This window comes from Schistocerca nitens, chromosome 2 (assembly GCF_023898315.1).
Source record: "Schistocerca nitens isolate TAMUIC-IGC-003100 chromosome 2, iqSchNite1.1, whole genome shotgun sequence".
Lineage (NCBI taxonomy): Eukaryota > Metazoa > Arthropoda > Insecta > Orthoptera > Acrididae > Schistocerca > Schistocerca nitens.
Window position 1 is genome coordinate 340,918,599 of NC_064615.1, and position 20,947 is coordinate 340,939,545.

The 20,947-nt window shown below is 39.5% G+C and overlaps 1 protein-coding gene across 1 annotated transcript in view; it reads right to left on the bottom strand.

Moving 5' to 3' along the window:
• Window positions 1-20,947, bottom strand: part of LOC126236141 (probable imidazolonepropionase) — a 195,099-nt gene that overhangs the window by 54,314 nt on the left and 119,838 nt on the right. Inside the window, exon 6 of the mRNA XM_049945223.1 lies at window positions 6,547-6,772. Within this exon, the coding sequence (XP_049801180.1) occupies window positions 6,547-6,772 (226 nt within the window). The remainder of the gene's footprint in view (window positions 1-6,546; window positions 6,773-20,947) is intronic.

A 20,947-nucleotide genomic window follows, 5' to 3' on the forward strand; every position in this document is an offset into this window, starting at 1 on the left:
AAAGGCAAAGGTCCCGAGTTCGAGTCTCGGTCGGGCACACAGTTTTAATCTGCCAGGAAGTTTCAAGAAGGAGTCAAGTTTGACAAGTAGTGGGCTACAGCAGTGAATAAAGCAAACGATGCTAACTTGTATGCAGTACAAGCTTCATAACAGGTGACTGCGCGGTCTTTGGTCGGCCATTTGGCAGCGGCGAGATGTCGTCACGACCAGGTCATGGTCTTTAGGAGGTAAAATGTTAGATACGGAAACATGCCTTACACCACAACCCATAAATAGAAATTACGAGACTAATGTTTTTTTTCCTTTGTCGTTCTTGTAAAACACTGAGGTGAGAAAAGGCATAGGATACCTCCTAATAACCTGTTGGACCTCCTTTCGCCGGGGGTAGTGCAGCAACACGACGTGACACGGATTTAAAAAGTCATTGGATGTTCCCAGCAGAAATATTGAGCCATTCTGCCTCTACATCCATCCATAATTGCGAAAGTACTGTCGGTGCAGGATTTTGTGCAGGAACTGACCTCTCTATTAAGTCCCATAGGCGTTCTCTGGAATTCATCCCGGGCGACTGGGGTGGCCAAATCATTCACTCTAATAGTCCAGAATGTTCTTCAAACCAATCGCCAACAATTGTGGCCCGGTGACAAGGCGTATTGTCATTCATAAAAATTCGTCGTTTGGGAACATGAAGTCCATGAATGGCTGCAAATGGGCTCCATACAGCCGAACATGACCATCTGCAGTCCACTCGTTGTCTGTGATGAGAGGTAATGTCTGAAATTTGGTATTCTCGACACTCTTTTGGCACTGTGGATCGTGGAATATTGAATTCCCTAACGAATTGTTTGTGTATAGTGGTTTATTTAGGAACTCAGTAGTCTTCAACCGGTGTTTTTTTGTGTTTTCTTGTGAATTAATTTCAGAAGAACCTTTTGGGAACTGTTTTCAGCTTCGTTACTGTGTCATTAGACGTTTGATTCTCTTTCTGTATTAGTCTTTTGTTATATTCACATTTGTTGTATATTAATACTGTTAATAATAGTAGTTACTTCCCTTGTAGAGTAAGTTTGTGATTATTGTAGTTAGGTTTTTAACATCTTCTTATTGTAGTAGCGGAACTTAGAAAAAGTAAAATTTTACCATGAGTGGGAAGTGTCGGCTTTGCCGTAGGTTCGTGAGTAGTGGATTGCGGTGTGAGACTTGTTCGAAGTATTTTCACTGGGGGGAATGCAGTGGGGAAGCCAGTGGGCATTCTGGTGAGATCCTCTCCTGGAACTGCAGGTTATGTAGCAAGAGTAAGTTGATAGAGCAGCAGGAGCGTAAGATCTCTCCCCTTCAGGTGCAGTTGAAAAACGCACAGGAGCTAGATAGGATGAGGAGGGAGAAGGGGGTTGGGGAATGGGAGCTGGCTGTTGGCAAGAGATCTGCTAGGAGAAGAAGATTTTCAGATAGTTTTACTATTGGTGTTTACAATAGATATGACCAACTGTCAGAGTCTAGTGGAGAGGAATCTCTAGTAGCTGTAGATGTAGGAAGTATGCAGCAGACCTCAGTAGTTACGGTGGCTAAAACAGTTGCAAAGTCGAAGAGGAAGAAGAAGGTTCTGCTGTTAGGTAGTTCTCATGGCAGAGGTGTAGGCCAGCAGTTGCAGGAAGTGCTGGGGAGTGAGTACCAGGTCACCAGCATTGTGAAGCCTAATGCAGGATTGGCTCAGGTGACTGTTAACATAGGGGGGTTATGTAGGGATTTTACTAAAGAGGATCAGGTAGTGATTGTGGGTGGGGCTGGTAATAGTATTGATAGGGATGGGGAATATGACATAGATGGTGACATGGAAAAGATAGCCACTCAGACTGGCAATACGAATGTGCATTTCGTGGAACTGTTTCAGCGTCACGATCGGTCTCATCTTAATACAGCCGTCAGGCGTAATAACATGAGACCTGGGTGTGCGCTGATGACAGAAAGCATGGGTCACATTTCAGTGGTGTCGGTGGAGTCTATCAGCAGGACGGGTTTCACTAGACATGGTGGGATCACTCGTGGGAAAATTCCTGCAGTAGTGGGTGTTAGAGCTGCACCTTTTTTAGATTGAAGTCAGCTGATAGGTATTCCTGCTTAAGGGAAGTCTCTCTAACAAAGGAACCACTTTTGACAAAGCTTAGGTATCCGAGTAATGAGGGAATTAGTATACTTCATCAAAATATACAAGGTATTAGAGATAAAGTTAGTGAATTGCTTTTAGATGTTGACTCTGAAATTATTGGTATATCTGAACACTAATTAAATAAGGAGGTAATTCAGAGGCGTCCTTTACCAGGATATAGGTTGGCTGGCAGCTTTTCGAGGAGCTCTTTGCGGTGTGGGGGGTAGCCATGTATGTGAAAAACGGCATCCCATTTGAGTCAATTGATGTTTCAAAGTACTGCACTGAAAAGGTGTTTGAATGTTGTGCAGGTGCGGTTAAATTTAATGGAGCTAAACATCTAACTGTTGTTATTTATAGATCCCCAGACTCCAATTGCACAACATTTTTGCTAAAGCTGGAGGAGGTTCTTGGTTCACTTTATAGGAAATACAAAAATTTAGTTATATGTGGTGACTTCAATATTAATTGTATAAGTGATTGTGTTAGGAAGAGAATGCTGGTAGACCTCCTTAATTCATATAATCTTATGCAAACCGTGTTCTTTCCAACGAGAGTGCAAAGGAACAGTAGAACAATCATAGACAACATTTTTGTTCATTCCTCGTTACTAGAAGGGCGTTCTGTTAGCAAAAAGGTGAATGTCCTTTCAGATCATGATGCACAAATTTTAACTCTAAAAGATTTTTGTGCTGCAACACGTGTTAAATATAGTCATCAGCTATTTAGGAAAGCTGATCCAGTTGCTGTAGAGACCTTTGTAAACCTTATCAAGGAACAAGAGTGGCAATATGTTTATAGCGCTGATACAGTAGACGATAAATATAATGCTTTTCTCAAGACTTTTCTCGTGCTCTTTGAAAGTTGCTTTCCGTTAGAACGTTCAAAACAGGGTACTAACACAAACAGGCAGCCTGGGTGGCTGACTAGAGGGATAAGAATATCTTGTAGAACAAAGTGGCAATTATATCAAAACGTTAGAAACAGTCAGGATCTAAATGCAGCAGCCCATTACAAACAGTATTGTAAGGTGCTTAAAAATGTTATTAGGAAGGCAAAAAGTATGTGGTATGCAGATAGAATAGCTAAGTCTCAGGATAAAATTAAAACCATATGGTCAGACGTAAAGGAAGTGGCTGGTCTGCAGAGACAGGTCGAGGATATAGAATCAGTGCGTAGTGGGAATGTCCGTGTTACTGATAAGTCGCATATATGTACAGTATTTAATAATCACTTTCTGAATATAGCAGGTGAACTAAATAGAAACCTAGTCCCAACAGGGAACCATATAGCGCTCTTAGAAAAAGGTGTTCCGAGACTATTACCTGAAATGCTCCTCCATGATACTGACAAGAGGGAGATTGAGTTAATAATTAAATCACTAAAGGCCAAGAACTCTCATGGATATGACGGGGTATCTAGCAGAATACTGAAGTATTGTTCTATGTATGTTAGCCCAGTACTGAGCCATATCTGTAACTTTTCCTTTAGGAGTGGTCGGTTTCCGGACCGATTAAAGTACTCGGTAGTGAAGCCACTTTATAAAAAGGGAGACAGGGATAATACTGACAATTATAGACCTATTTCTATGCCATCGGTGTTTGCTAAAGTTATCGAGAAGGTTGTATATACAAGGTTACTGGAGCATTTAAATTCACATAATTTGCTGTCAAATGTTCAGTTTGGTTTTAGAAATGGTTTAACAACTGAAAATGCTATATTCTCTTTTCTCTGTGAGGTTTTGGACGGATTAAATAAAAGGTTGCGAACGCTAGGTGTTTTCTTTGATTTAACGAAGGCTTTTGACTGTGTTGACCACAAAATATTACTGCAGAAGTTGGACCATTATGGAGTAAGGGGAGTAGCTTGCAATTGGTTCGCCTCTTACTTTAAGAACAGAAAGCAGAAGGTAATTCTCTGCAATATTGAGAGTGGTAGTGATGTTCAGCCCAATGGGGCACTGTTAAGTGGGGCATTCCCCAAGGGTCGGTGCTGGGGCCACTGCTGTTTCTTATTTATATAAATGATATGCCTTCTAGTATTACAGGTGATTCAAAAATATTTGTTTGCTGATGACACCAGCTTGGTAGTGAAGGATCTTGTGTGTAATATTGAAACACTATCAAATAATGTAGTTCATGAAATAAGTTTGTGGCTTGTGGAAAATAATTTGATGTTAAATCACAGTAAGACTCAGTTTTTACAGTTTCTAACTCACAATTCAACAAGAACCGATATTTTGATCAGACAGAATGGGCATGTTGTAATCGAGACGGAACAGTTCAAGTTCCTAGGCGTTCGGATAGATAGTAAGCTGTTGTGGAAAGCCCATGTCCAGGATCTTGTCCAGAAACTAAATGCTGCTTTATTTACCATTAGAACAGTATCTGTAATAAGTGACACTTTAACACGAAAAGTAGTCTACTTCGTATATTTTCATACGCTTATGTCGTATGGTATTATTTTTTGGGATAATTCTTCTGATTCAAAAAGGGTATTTTTGGCTCAAAAACGGGCTGTTCGAGCTATATGTGGTGTAAGTTCGAGAACCTCTTGTCGACCCCCTATTCAATAGTCTGGGAATTCTGACATTGACCTCACAGTATATATTTTCTTTAATGTCGTTTGTTGTTAGCAATATTAGCCTATTCCCAAGAGTTAGCAGCTTTCACTCAGTTAATACTAGGCAGAAATCAAATCTGCATGTGGAATTCACTTCCTTGACTCTTGCGCAGAAAGGAGTGCAGTATTCTGCTGCATCCATTTTCAATAAGCTACCACAAGAGCTCAAAAATCTTAGCAATAGCCCAAACTCTTTTAAGTCTAAACTGAAGAGTTTCCTCATGGCTCACTCCTTCTATTCTGTCGAGGAGCTCCTGGAAGAGCTAAAAAATTAAGCAAATTCCAGTGTTACATTGTTGATTTTCTTTATTTAAACTTACGACTTGTCACCTGAATATGTTTTTGTATATTTCATTTTATCTGTTTCTAATATCGTGTTATAATTTCATGTATTGACTCGTTCCATGACCATGGAGACTTCTCCTTAATTTGGTCCCACGGAACAATAAATAAATAAATAAATAAATAAATAAATAAAAAATCTCTGAAGGACCATTCCACATAAACACAGTCCACACCATTATGGAGCCACCACTAGCTTGCACAGTGCCTTGTTGACACTCAAATCCTACCATCAGCTCTTACCAACTGAAATCGGGGCTCACCTGGCTACGATTTTCCAGTCGTCTAGGGTGCAACCTAAATGGTCACGAGCCCAGAAGAGGCGCTGCAGGCCATATCGTGCCGTTAGTAAAGGCACTCGCATTGGTCGTCTGCTGCTATAGCCGGGTAATGCCATATTTAGCCGTACTGTCATAACAGATACGTTTGTCGTCCCACATTGATTTCTGCAGTGTTGCTTGTCTGTTAGCACTGACAACTCTACGCAATCGTTACTGATGTCAGTCGTTAAGTGAAGACCGTCAGCCAGTGTGTTGTCTGTGAAGAGAGGTAACGACTGAAATTTGGTATTTTCGACCCACTTTTGGGCACTGTGGATTGTGGAATATTGGATTCCCAAACGATTTCCGAAATGGAATGTCCCATGCGTCTGGCTCCAACTTCCATTCCGCGCTCAACGTCTGTTAATTCCCGTCGTGCGGCCATAATCACACCAGAAAGCTTTTTACACGAATGACCCTGAGTATAAACGACAGCTCCGCCAATGCAGTGCCCTTTTATACCTTGTGTACGCGATACTACCGCCATCTGTATATGTGTGTATCGCTATTCCATGACTTTTTCACCTCAGTGTAATTATTCCGTTTGCTGAACGGCCTGGTGTGTCTTTCAATTGGATGCTACGTCGGTGACTTGTGTGTCCCCAGAAACCTTACCAGCGAAAGGGACCTCAAGTTTAAGTCACATGTCGTTCATTGCAAACTTCACATCACTGAGAGCTGAAGGCCCAGGATGCAATCCTGTCACATTTCAGTTTCCAAACAGGCGCTTTATCATTAGACCACTGGGCCCAACAGATTCATTCTTGTATGATTTAATAGTTTTGATATTCAGTTATTCTCTCAATCATTCAAATGGCTCTGAGCGCTATGGGACTTAACATCTGTGGTCATCAGTCCCCTAGAGCTTAGAACTACTTAAACTTAAGTAACCTAAGGACATCACACACATCCATGCCCGAGGCAGGATTCGAACCTGCGACCGTAGCGGTCACGCGGTTCCAGACTGAAGCACCTAGAACCGCACGGCCACACCGGCTGGCTATTCTCTCAATCTGGTAGAACTTATGGACCACCCCGTATACTGAACCAGTGTAGCGCTAGTGGTTAATATGACATTAAACAGAGCACATTAATGAACTGCGTCGGTAACCACACCTGTGCACAGCCCATCGGGTTGAGCTCATCTCCGTGGAAGTTGGGACGCATGCCGGCCTCTTTGCCCTTCTCTAGGATGGCCCTCGCCTGGTCGGTACTGAAGACGCCTTTCTCGCAGAAGACATCGATGTTTTCGACAGCCAGCTCCCCTGCGTCCACCAGTTTCTTGATCGACGGTATTTGATGGTCCACGATGTCACGCACTGCCTCTTCCGCAGTCTTCCCTCTGCAAAAAATGAAAATCTTTACTACGACGGCTATTCGGATAGTAAGGTCCGATCGGTCGCAATGGAAACCACAGTGGAAATCAAAAGTGTTTTATTTGCAGCAGTTTCCTCCACCTACCACCTATTTCTCTACATAGTCGCCGCTCCGACTTAAGACATTTATCGTAGCGTTGTATTAACTTTCTAATATCCTCGTCATAGAAGGCAGCTGTCTTTCTGCCAGTTCTCTACTCTGGTCTGCAGCTCGTTGCCTGTGCCAGAATGTTGTCTTCACAGCCATCGGTTCATGTGAGCAGAGTTGAGCATCAGAGGGAGCCATGTCCGGGCCGGAAGGTGGATGATCAAACACTCCCCATCGTAAACGCTGCAGTTGTGTCCTCATTTCCCCTGCAGTGTGCGGCTGAGAATTGTTATGAGGAAGGAAATGCATGATAGGTACGTTATGCGGGCTTGCATGAAATCAGGCGCAATCTCGCGGTGAGCACCCATACTTGGTGGGAGACGCTGTTTTTTTAGGCATCTTTATATATTCACTGTGTGCTCAAATCTGAGAAGAGCGACGTGTCCCGATCGACTGGCTTACTGGAGATACTTCCCAACACATGTATACAGAGCTTCACGGCATTTTCACTGTCGTTTCCATTTCGTGAGGCATCCATTATCGACACAATACAGCTCAGACAAAGCTACGAAAATATGCCATAGACGACGGTGATGTTAGCATATTAAGCCTACGAGCTTTTACCGAAGCATTTTACATCGTCAGTTATGAGATACAGAAATGAGACAGGTAAAATTTTCTGGTTGTGTGCAGAAGTTATCTGAGTGCTGCTTTTGAAACTGAAAGCAATGTGTTGTGTGTGAGGAAGAAAAATCTAATCGGAAGCGTGTTCTCCCAGGATAGGCGTCATTCCTTTGTGTATTGTCGTGCTTGTATGTTGACAGCTCCTCCTAAAAATACCGTGTCTACAACGATGATCTGAAGCTTTCCTGAAAATATTAATACCACCGTGGTCCACCACAATGAAGGCCAGTTTTCAGCGATCAGATGAGCAAAACTGTGAGCCTAAACGTGAAGAAGTACCACGTAATTTTAATATCTCATCAGGAGTTAATCAGTCAAGAATTTGCGAACATTTTCTCCCTGTTCTTTGGGAAAATACCCCAGTTAATAATCAGCAAACGATGAATATTCTGAGTGTAACTTCTTACGAGCTCCTCAGCTAGGTAGAAAAATCTGTCGCCATGAGAATGAGGACTTCTACTTGCCTCTATGTTTTCCAACTATGTCGAAATACCGATCCACAAGATGTGGAACGGAAACTTGTGCAGTCATAGCGTCAGACAAATCGGTACAAAAAAAAAAAAAAAAAAAAGGTTCAAATAGCTCTGAGCACTATGCGACTTAAGTTCTGAGGTCATCAGTCCCCTATAACTTAGAACTACTTAAACCTAACTAACCTAAGGACATCACACACATCCATGCCCGAGGCAGGATTCGAACCTGCGACCGTAGCGGTCGCTCGGCTCCAGACTGTAGAGCCTAGAACCACACAGCCACTCCGGCCGGCCAAACCGGCACAAATGCAACGTAATCCAACACTGTGCTAGAACTGAAAACATTCGCCTCTTTCATCATATTACAGATTCATACACATTTGCAACATATTTCGTTGTTTATATAAGTACACATTTAGACTATCATTTGTAGTCACTACACTTTGAGTTGAGGAGAAATAGACTCGACCCTAGTGTTTCTTCAGGGGAGAGTGTATCACGAACCGAGCATCACTAGCATCTAATTCCGTAAATGATTAGCATGACATTGTTATCAGTCACAATTGTCACCGTGGCCGAACAGAACCCCTACGCTGCCTGTGGTACTATGCTTCACACTGTATAGGCTATAAGGCTTCTTTCATATGAACGACTTTCTTGTCTGAATTTACTACTCACCGTAGGTGTATCTGACATGCCAGTGTGTATCACCTGAAAACCAAGTCACGAGTGTGTCAGTTACGTTAATAACCAATTTATTACGGAGAACTGAAATGCCATAGCACTGCAGATGCGTGCATATCAGGAGGAGAATATGCTAGTAGACGCAGAAAACCTAGTGTATCACAATAAGGTAATTTTGGAACTATTTTATATTCCACGTGGTCTTTAAGCAATCAGTGGATGCAAACAGATACATCAACATGTAAAGAAATTCACTGAAATAATCTGCTCTTTCTATCACACAAGCAGAGCAAGGTAGAGGAAGATGGCGAGGATGGTCGGAGACGACTGGTCGGAAGTGACCATTTAACTATATTAAGAAAAATGCAATGTAAAGCTCAAAACTGTGATCACTCAACCATTCCCACAAAGTTTCGAAATTTCTTACAGCCCTCTAGCTGGAATGTATTAACCAACGTTCCATATATTGCAATAGTATCTTCACGGGTTGCTTTTCACATAGTAGCCCAGTCAAAGAAAACCAAAAAGGGTAGAATAGGGGGAAAATTGCTGTAGCCGCGAATTTTTGAACTTCAGCAGGAGGGAATGCCATGAACAACATATTTAAAATCCCAATCGCTGGGTATGACAGTGCGGATGTTTTCCCTGAATAACTCGAAAAACACATGTTCTAGTGAAAATATTTCCCAGTACAAAATTAAATTACATTAAATTTCCTGTAAAAGGACCCTATTCATTTTTTCTCTAAGACTGTTTTACTTTCAATGTTATAGGGGATGGAAAAATCGCAAATTATTAAAAACATTTTTTAATAGCATAAATTAATGTTTCTTGTTAAATGAAGGGGTTAAGAAGAAAATGCATGTACCATGTCTACGTGCGTTAGAGCCTTATTAAGGGATAAACTGTGTTCTGGGTGTGGAAGAGGGTGAACAGGTGAAGGGATGGGGGGGGGGGGGAGGGTTGAAGGTACAGGCACGAATGATGGAACGTAGGTCGCACTTTCTTCATATGTTTGCTAACTGAAGAGCAAGCAGGTGATTTCCCACTTTCCCCCACTCTACTTACCACACAAGATGCAAATATGTCACAAGAAGCAGGGTGTTTCACAAAGTTAAAACAGCCCTCTGCAGTGTCACTGAATGAATCACTGGTGATGCAGTGTGCAGACAAGACTGGGGGTTTATTTTTCACAAAGTGCGCTCACACTACATGGATTAGAGATATGAGTTACTGATAATATTAAGATAAAGGTATATGGACAAAATCTTCGTAAGTCTCTGCACTGTCCTTACATTGCTTGTTAGTTATTTAGTTGGTTGCGTGTTCCATTGATCAATCACACGATACGGTAGCCCTTATGATGTGGAACGTGTCAAGTGAACAAGAAACGCACATATGAAACAAGATTTTTAATAGATATATTACAATACAGAGTTAAAGATTAATATTTCTATTATTAACCCCATTACCTTAAATGGCAGGAAATGCATATACTATATTTATAGATTTATTTATTCCTATTCAAGAATTCATTTATAGTATAGCAGGAGTTGTCAAAAAGATATGATTTCAATTTATTTTTGAAGCTATTACTGCTGTCTGTCAGACATTTTATTTCATCTATCAATTTGTCGAAAACTTTTATAACATCATATTTTACCCCTTTCTGTGCCAAAGATAGGTTGAGTAAATGATAGTGTAAGTCTTTCTTTTTTCTGGTATTATAATCATGAATGTTACTGTTGTTTTTAAACTGATCCATGTTGTTGAGAACAAATTTCATTAGTGAGTAAATATACTGTGAGACTGTTGTAAGAATTCCCAATCTACAAGATGAGCGACTATGAACCCCACACATTGTTCTAACCACTTTCTTTTGAGCAGTGAATACTTTTTGTCTAAATATTGAGTTACCTCAAAATATTATTCTGTATGACATTAGAGAGTGAAAGTATGCAAAGTACGTTAGCTTACTAATTTCTGTATCCGCAAAATTGGAAATCATTCTGATTGCAAAAGTTGCTGAACCTAGTCGCTTCAGAAGATCCAAAATATGAATTTTCCAATTAAGATTCTCATCTATATGTACACCCAAAAACTTACTATGCTCTACCCTGTCTACTGACTTCTGTTGATGAGTTATATTTATTGAAGGAACTGTACTTTTTGCAGCAGAAAATTGGATGTACTGTGTTTTTTCAAAGTTTAGAAGATGCCCATTTGTAGAAAACCAATTAATGACTTTTCCAAAGTCCTTATTTGTATCATTTTCAATTGGAGTTTCTTTTACTGGATTAATAATGATGCTTGTATCATCAGCAAACAGTTCAGCTTCCTGTTTCAGATAGGAAGGGAGGTCGCACACGTATCAAGAACAGAATGGGACCCAACATTAAACCCTGTGGAACAACTAATGTAATTTCACCTCAGTTAGCTGAAGTGGCAAACTTATTTAAATCACTTGACACAAACAAGGAAACGTTTTGCTTCCTGTTCTGTGGGTATGACTTAAACCACTCATATGCTATTCCATGTATACCATAGAATTGTAATTTCTGTAACATAATGTCATGGTTCACACAATCAAATGCTTTGGACAAGTCACAGAAAATTCCTGTTGGTTACATTTTACTGTTTAAAGACTCTACAATGTGGACAGTGAAATTGTATATTGCTGTCTCAGTGGAACAGCATTTTTGAAATCTTAACTGTGATTTACTAAGTGTCTCATTACTGTTGAGATGGATAACCACTCTTGAGTACGTTACTTTCTCGAAGTTTTTTGAAAATGCTGTAAGCAAGGATACTGGCCGATAATTATTGACATCTGTGGTGTCCCCCTTTTTGTAGAGAGGCCTGACAATGGCATATTTTAAACTGTTTGGGAAAATACCTTGAGTTTGTGATGCATTACATATGTGACTCAGGACATCAGCTGTAATAGCCCCACATTGTTTTAATATCTTATTAGAGATGTCATCTACTACGACAGAACTTTTTTTTTTCAAAGATATAGTTATTTTACTTATTTCACAAGCGGTTGTTAGATGAAACTTAATCTGACTAAATTTTTTTCAAAACTGACTCCTCCATGTACTGCCTGGCTTTTTCTTTTGAACTGCTCTCACCAATCTTTTCTCCTACAGTTAAGAAATGTTTGTTAAATACATTAGCTACTTATGTACTGTTAGGATGGCCTCATTCTCTTTATAGTAATACTACACACTCCAGTGGTTAGTTTTCCTGTCTCCCTTCTAACAACATTCCATACTGATGTTATTTTATTGCCGAAGGTGTTAATTTCTTGTCTAACATACATATTTCTTGATTTTGTTAAAGCCGGCCAGTGTGGTCATGCGGTTCTAGGCGCTACAGTCTGGAACCGCGCGGCCGCTACGGTCGCAGGTTCGAATCCTGCCTCGGGCATGGATGTGTGTGATGTCCTTAGATTAGTTAGGTTTAAGTAGTTTTAAGTTCTAGGGGACTCATGACCTAAGATGTTGAGTCCCATAGTGCTCAGAGCCATTTTTTGATTTTGTTACAACTTTTCTCAGTATGTTACAATAATTTTTATAGTGTAGAACTACTTCTGGATATTTACTAGTTCTTGCAGTCTCATTCAGTTTTCTTTTTCTTTCTGAAAACACTTTATTACCTATAGTAATCCAAAGTTTCTTTGAAAAGTGTGTGGCGTTACATTTAGTAATTTTCTTTGGGAAACAATGTTCAAAAAGGGATATAAATTTATCAAGAAATATGGAGAGGGGAAATTGATTCTTCAGTTATCCTGAATGGCATCTGTAGCACTCTTCTGGGAATGGCAACTTCCCCCACCGACAACTACTGCTCACTTTTCAGTTTACAGAGTCTACCTCCCAAGAGTTTCCTGTCCTTTTCTCTTATGTGAGTAGACGAAAAGACTTCACTGAACTTATGTTTATAAGGTGGACTCTTTTTCAGTTTATTACGTGGGTACTTCCTTGCAGTTATTAAGTGAGCCATTATGTAAAAATGATCAACAGCTGGAGCTGTCAACTGTCTGCCACACTGAAGAGTCAATCCCAAGAGTGACATGTTGTCAGTATGTATTCAACAATATGGATTTCATTGTCTCCACTATCAATGGATAAATGGCTGAAATATCTTTTACAGCATGAGAGCTATCGAGTGCATCACATCCAACTCTCCCAACATCGGAAGGGGCTCCAGAGGTTTAAATTGTCTGCCTCTGCAGCAGAACTTAGTCTCCTAGGTGTTATGGAACTTCAGATATATCAACGTGCTTTGAAACATGGCAAGATAGTACCTGTTATACAATACATTTTATACATTGAAGAATTACTCAGCTAAAACAGAGTAGGGGTTTGATAAAAAATGTTATACAAATAAGTAATAATAATGATGATTATAATATATCCAACATTACACATAACACCTTGAATTTATGAATTTTTCCTTCTTTTTCCCTTTCTAGAAATACTTACCCCCCAAGCTATGCATAGCACAATACCAGGATCTCTTCGTCTTTCTCAGCTCAACATCTCACTCATTATGGAAGGATGCTGACTCAGTTTTTCAGGATAGCAAATGAGAGGTTGCGGCACAGAAAATGGCGCAGAGATCACCAGTGTGTGTGTGTGTGTGTGTGTGTGTGTGTGTGTGTGTGTGCGTGTGTGTAGTAAGTAAAGCGTTATGAAACAATGTGTGTATAGTGTGTGTAGTGACTGATAGTGAGATACGAGTGAACAGTGCGGATTTACATTATTTAATAAGTTATTTGTAAAAAAAAAGTATTGTATACCAGGAGTAAATCTAATGATTGCCTCTAACTAGAAGTCTGCAAATGTAGGTGTATACGAATTAGCTTATTTTAAGTTGATCTAAATATCCAAGATGGCCGCCGAGGGAGATCACAGGTATTTTCTTCGTCCGCTAAAAGAGCTTATTTAAGAGGAAATAGTCAAATTTAAATTTTCTTTATTTTGTATATTTGCTGTAGTGTCCGTTCTTGTCACATTACTGGATATTAACGTTCCAGCAGCGCTTGTTCATGAAAAAACTTTTTCTTTAGCTGAAGTCCCGATAATCGCCACATAACCCGAAATTTTGCGTGACATAAACACAAAAAATTCTATTCAGGTTTTCTTGATAGTGCAAAATCCGTTTAAAAAAGACTGCTACTGTCGCAATAAAAGTGTAATTAAACGTTTCTAAATCGTATTTAACTAACACATTTCGTATTGATCACTAGTTACACAGACGCGATCTAGGCCTAAATTTTCTTGGATATAAGTGTTTAAAAACGTGACCAAATAAGCCTGATAACGTAAATTCTCTAAAAGCAAATTAATTACAAATTCATTCTTCTGTCATTGTATCTCTAAATCAATACAAAAAAATAACCACCGCATGTAAGACCTCTGTGTCCTTTTTTGGTTTACATACAGACAATCTCGCGTCTTTGACAAATTTAAAACATTCTTTAAACTTAATTTATTCTTTCGAAACTGACCATGACTGAGAAGTGTGGGAGCTGTTACAGGGTAGTGAGTAGAGGGATTTGTTGCCCATCTTGTAGGATATATTTTAATTTGGGTGGGGGGGGGGGGAGGATGCAGTGGGGAGAATATTGGGAGAACAGAAGAGGCTCTCTCCTCAAACTGAAGAGTACGCAGTAGGAACATTTTTATTGGGGAACAGGAAAGGAAAATCTGGGCCCTTCAGGCACAGTTTAAGGAAGCAAGGAAGGAACTCATAAGGATCAAGGGAAATAAGGGGTAGGAGGGTAGTTGGGAACTGACAGCTGGTGGGAGGATAGGAAGAAAGAGAACGCGATCTGACAGTTTTATCATCAACACAAAAAACAGGTATCTACTGCCAGATTTAAGTGGAGAAGAGCCTCAGGAAGAACGAGGAGCAGGAAATGTGCAGCACACTTCAACTGAGCCCAAGAAGCCTAGGAATGTACAAAGTGTTAGGAAGAAGAAATTGCTGCTGCTAGGTAGTAACCATGGGCAAGGTGTAGGCCCTCAGTTACAAGGAAGTTTAGGGGCAGCGTACCAGGCCACCAGTATCTTCAAGCCAAATGCAGGACTAAGTCATGTGATAGAGGACCTAGGGTCTTTATGTAAGGACTTTACAAAAGAGGACCATGTAATGATAGTGGGTGACGAAACAGTTTGGACATGAATGGAGCATATGACATAGGTGGTGACCTGGGAAAGATAGTTTCCCTGACTCATGGCACAAACGTACACTTTGTTGAGCTGCTCTGGCGTCATGATGGAGCTCTGGGGTGAATCAATGTGGGGTTAGGGATGGCTCTGAGGACAGCCAACTTTGCTCATGTTTCTCTGGTGCCCGTCGGAACTGTCAACATATGGGGTTTCACTAGGCATGGCCTACACCTAAACAGGACTGGGAAGGGAAGATTGGTACAGCTGATTCATGAAAGTCTAGGGAGTGGATCTCGGGCCACATATGGTCAAATACCTGTTGTCACAGGTAGGAAAAGTAGGTCTTTTTAGGATAAACCCAGACAACAGATTCCCCTGCCTAAAGAGTATTCCCAGCACTTTAAAAAAGACTGAAACAATCACTCACAAGATAGATTTTAACACGTCAAACATCACATATACCAGATTTCACAAAGAAAAACAACCCATTGGAAAGAGTAACATGGGGCATTTCACAGACTTAACAATCTTCCTTCAAAACATGCAATCAATAAAAAATAAAATACAACTATTAGAAGTTGAGCTCCAATCTTTGAACTGCACAGAAGTTTGTATTACTGAGCACTGGTGTAGAGACACAGAAATTCAACATGTGGGTTTTTTGGGTTAGAGAACTCCCTCCCTAGGCCCGACAAGACACCTCCTGAGATGCGGCAAGGCAGGAGTAGGCAAAATGCAACAAGGAATAACAATATTAATGTGCTAATAGTAAACTGCAGGAGCGTCTATAGAAAGGTCCCAGAACTGCTCTCATTAATAAACGGTCACAATGCCCATATAGTACAAGGGACAGAAAGTTGGCTGAAACCAGATGTAAACAGTAATGAAATTCTTAACTCAGATTGGAATGTATACTGCAGAGACAGGCTGGACATCGAAGGAGGAGGCGTGTTTTTAGCGATAAGAAGTGCAATAGTATCGAAGGAAATTGACGGAGATCCGAAATCTGAAATAATTTGGGTGAAGGTCACGGTTAAAGCAGGCTCAGACATAGTAATTGGATGTCTCTATAGGCCCCCTGGCTCAGCAGCTGTTGTGGCTGAGCACCTGAAGGATAATTTGGAAAATATTTCGAGTAGATTTCCCCACCATGTTATGGTTCTGGGTGGAGATTTTAATTTACTAGATATAGACTGGGAGACTCAAATGTTCATAACGGGTGGCAGGGACAAAGAATCCAGTGAAATTTTTTTAAATGCTTTATCTGAAAACTACCTTGAGCAGTTAAACAGAGAACCGACTCGTGGCGATAACATATTAGACCTTCTGGTGACAAACAGACCGGAACTATTTGAAACAGTTAACGCAGAACAGGGAATCAGCGATCATAAAGCGGTTACTGCATCGATGATTTCAGCCGTAAATAGAAATATTGAAAAAGGTAGGAAGATTTTTCTATTTAGCAAAAGTGACTGTTTAGCAAAAGTGACGAAAAGCAGATTTCAGAGTACCTGACGGCTCAACACAAAAGTTTTGTCTCAAGTACAGATAGTGTTGAGGATCAGTGGACAAAGTTCAAAACCATCGTACAATATGCGTTAGATGAGTATGTGCCAAGCAAGATCGTAAGATGTGGAAAAGAGCCACCGTGGTACAACAACCGAGTTAGAAAACTGCTGCGGAAGCAAAGGGAACTTCACAGCAAACATAAACATAGCCAAAGCCTTGCAGACAAACAAAAATTACGCGAAGCGAAATGTAGTGTGGGGAGGGCTATGCGAGAGGCGTTCAGTGAATTCAAATCGTTGGTAAAGCAGATTCCAGACTGAGATTCATTGGAAGAATCCTAATGAAATGCAATCCGAAAACAAAGGAAGTAGGATACAGTACGCTTGTTCACCCACTGCTTGTATACTGCTCAGCAGTGTGGGATCCGTACCAGATAGTGTTGATAGAAGGGATAGAGAAGATCCAACGGAGAGCAGCGCACTTCGTTACAGGATCATTTAGTAATCGCGATGATAGATAAACTCCAGTGGAAGACTCTGCAGGAGAGATGCTCAGTAGCTCGGTACGGGCTTTTGTTGAAGTTTCGAGAACATACCTTCACCGAGGAGTCAAGCAGTATATTGCTCCCTCCTATGTATATCTCGCGAAGAGACCATGAGGATAAAATCAGAGAGATTAGAGCCCACACAGAGGCATACCGACAATCCTTCTTTCCATGAACAATACGAGACTGGAATAGAAGGGAGAACCGATTGAGGTACTCAAGGTACCCTCCGCCACACACCGTCAGGTGGCTTGAGAGTATGGATATAGATGTAGTATTATCATTGTATGAAAGGGCAAACTCTTACTGCAGAACTACTCAAAGAGGTGAAGGATCTTGCATTTATACCAGAAAAGGACCTCTGTACCGTAAATGAAGAGAAACGTTTTGAAATATTAGCTATTGAATTAACAGGGCTTGATATCACCAAGAAATTAATCATTTTGTGTGTGTATAGATCTCCCAGTGGAGTGTGGACACTTTTTTCAACAAGTTAACAGAAGTTCAAGATAAAGTCTCAAGTACAGAGATCAACATAATTCGGTGTGGGAAGATTAACATCAACACTAATATCATAAATGAATCCAGCAGCACTTTAATAAACATCCTTCAAAGTTACTACAGTGACTGCATCAGTAATGGGCCATGTGGCCACAAATATGAACAAGGAAAAATTTGATGTAGCTGCAAAAGATCTCAAACAATCAGAGCATCTCTGTCAAATAACAACAGTAAAATCAGGCATCAAATCATTACCTAAACTACAAGCCTAAAAAGACATCTATCAGAAATCAAAATAAAAGATTTTTCAAAAGAACTAGAAAAACAAAGCTGCGATGAAGTGTATAAGGAAACCAATGTGAATAAGAAATTCTCTAAATTCACCACATTGTTTAAATTGAGCTTTGCAAAGGCATTTCCAAAAGTATGCATGTGTGTATCAACATCTCACAAAAACAGACGGATAACAGCAGGTATTAAGATGTCCTCCCTAACACTTCAACACCTTAGATCCACGAAAAAGATTCACAAAGATCCAAAATTCTTAAATTTCTATCATAGATACAAAAATATCTATAGGAAGGTGCTTGTTGCTGCAAGAAAGTCATTTAATGACAAAATAATGAATAATTAAGAGAATAAAAGCAAAGCAGTCTGGGATGTTATATAAAAAGAAACGAGGAGAGGCAAGCAAATGCAGAATAACATACTGCTAAAGGAGGGGGATAAGGTAATAAATGATCCTCAACACTTAGCAAACTATGTAAACGAGTATCTTTCAAGTATTGTGGAGACATTACAGCAAAAATTCCCCAAAACAAATATAACACTTGTAAATAATGTTGCACTAAATACAATGATGTTACTTCCAACCTCAGAGAATGAAGTCAATAAAAGAATTCAAAAACTAAAAAAAAAGTCAGTAGGCCTAGATGGAGACCAATGTGTGTGCTGAAACAATGCATAGGAATTATACAAGGCACCTTAACAAATATAATAACTCAATCCTTCACATCAGGGACATTTCCAGAGGAGTTAAAACAGTCAAGAGTTGTACCTTTGCTTATGAAAGGTAATGCAGAAGACATAGAAAATTACCAGCTCATTTCCCTGCTGTCAGCATTCTCAAAAAGAATTGAAGCAATTATGAAAGACAGATTAATGAATTACCTGTGTAAATACAATCACAATTTGGTTTCCAAAGTGGCAAAAATACAGAGTATGCCATAGTAGAATTCACAAAAGTTGTACTTGATGCTCTTGATAAAGATGAATGTGTCACAGGGATATTTTTGGATCTTTCTAAGGCGTTTGATACAGTCGACCACAAGATTCTATTAAATAAATTAGAAGCATTAGGAATAAGAGGGGTAGCTAATCACTGTTTCGATCATACCTAACAGATAGGGTACAAAGAGTAGAGGTAACACATACTTCAAATAGATCTAAACATTTAGTAAAACATTTATCAGAACCAAAATACATTAATATAGGGGTTCCGCAAGGTAGCATATTAGGACCAATACTATTCCTGATGTACATCAATGACTTTCCCAGTAGTGTTACTCACGGTGAAAACATTCTCTTCACTGATGACAGCAATATTATAGTCACTGAAAAAACAAGAGAACTCCTTGCTGAGAAAGCAAATGAAACTCTCAAGGAAGTTTATGATTGGTCAATAAGTAATAAAGTGACGTTGAACATAAAGAAAACTAATGCCATGAATTTCAGTTTGAAGAGGAAAAATGACAATGTTAAATTAAATGTAGATGCCACCTGTATAGACTGTGTAACAAAGGCAAAATTTCTGGGAATGTATATTAATTCTCAGTTGAAGTGGTGTAAACACACAAAGGTACTTGCAAACAGAATGTCATCAGGATTTTATTCTCTTAGAATCCTATCATCAGTGTGTTACGTGCAGTGTCTTTTAGTTACATATTATTCATATGTACACTCAATTCTTAGCTATGGCGTTCTTTTTTGGGGAACAAATGCACAAAATATGAACACAATTTTCAAACTCCAGAAAAGAGCCATAAGAATAATAACCAAAAATACTAATCGAGCTCATTGTAAATATCTGATCAAAACACTGTGGATTTTAATTGCTCCATGTGAATACATTTACCATTCAGTTGTACACATCAAAAATAACATTGGTAATTACTGCACAACCAGCTCTGTCCATGACCATGCAACAAGAGATAGACTCAACTTACATTTATCAAGAAAAAATAAACATAAAACTCAAAACAGCATTTTCTACCAAGGAATAAAACTGTACAATAAATTACCAAAAAAGATTAAAGAAATTGCCAAAATATACCTGCTTAAAAAGGCAGCTAAAAAGAACCTGTTATGTAATATATTTTATACATTGAAGGATTACTTAGCTAAAACAGAATAGGAGTTTGATAAAAATGTTATACAAATAAATAGTAATAATAATGATTATAAAATATTCAACATTCCACATAACATCTTCACTTTATGTTTTTTTCCTTCTTTTTTCCTTTCTAGAAATACTTACCCCCAAGCTATGCATAGCACACTACTAACACCTCTTCCTCTTTCTGAGCTCAACGTCTCACTCATTATGGAGGGATGCTGACTCAGTTTTTCAGGATAGCAAATGGGAAGTTGCGGTACAGAAAATGTCCCAGACATCACCAGTGTGTGTGTATGTGTGTGTGTGTGTGTGTGTGTGTGTGTGTGTGTGTGTGTGTGTAGTGCGTAAGTGTTACGAAACAATGTGTGTGTAGTGTGTGCACTGAATGGTAGTGAGATATGAGTGAAGAACGTGGCATTGCATTATTTAATAAGTTATTTGTAAAAACAAGTATTGTATACCAGGAGTAAATCTAATGATTGTCTCTAACTAGAAGTCTGTAAACATATGTGTATACAAATCAGCTTATTTTAAACTGATCTAAAGTTGTAAATACTTTGACATATCCGATATCCTTGTAAAAAGAGATCTACGGATGAATAAAGCTACTACTACTACTACTACTATTACTGTAAATACTTTGACATTTCCTATAGCCTTGTAAAAAGAGATCTATGGATGAATAAAGCTAATACTACTAGTAATAGCAGCGAAAGCGGAAAAATATCACCCTCTAAGTCACAACGGGGACAAAAGTCTTTGTCAAGTGATTGCGGTCGACTGTCATTGAACATGATTGTAATGAAAAAAAAGGACAACTGCAAAAGTCACTGCAGAACTCGCAAACTCTTTCAACACAAAGGGAGCTCTTGAAGCAGGTAATTGCAGCCCCAGTTGGAATTTCAAAACCAGTCATCAATGATACAAATACCCGTGACAGGAAAGCATGTTCCTGAAGCCATAAAATGTGGACTATGGAATTTGATAGGATGAGTCTTATTTCACACTGCTTCCAACTTGTGGCCAACTTTACGTTACAAGTTTGAAATGCGGTGGGGGTTCAGTGATGATTTGGTATTTTGTG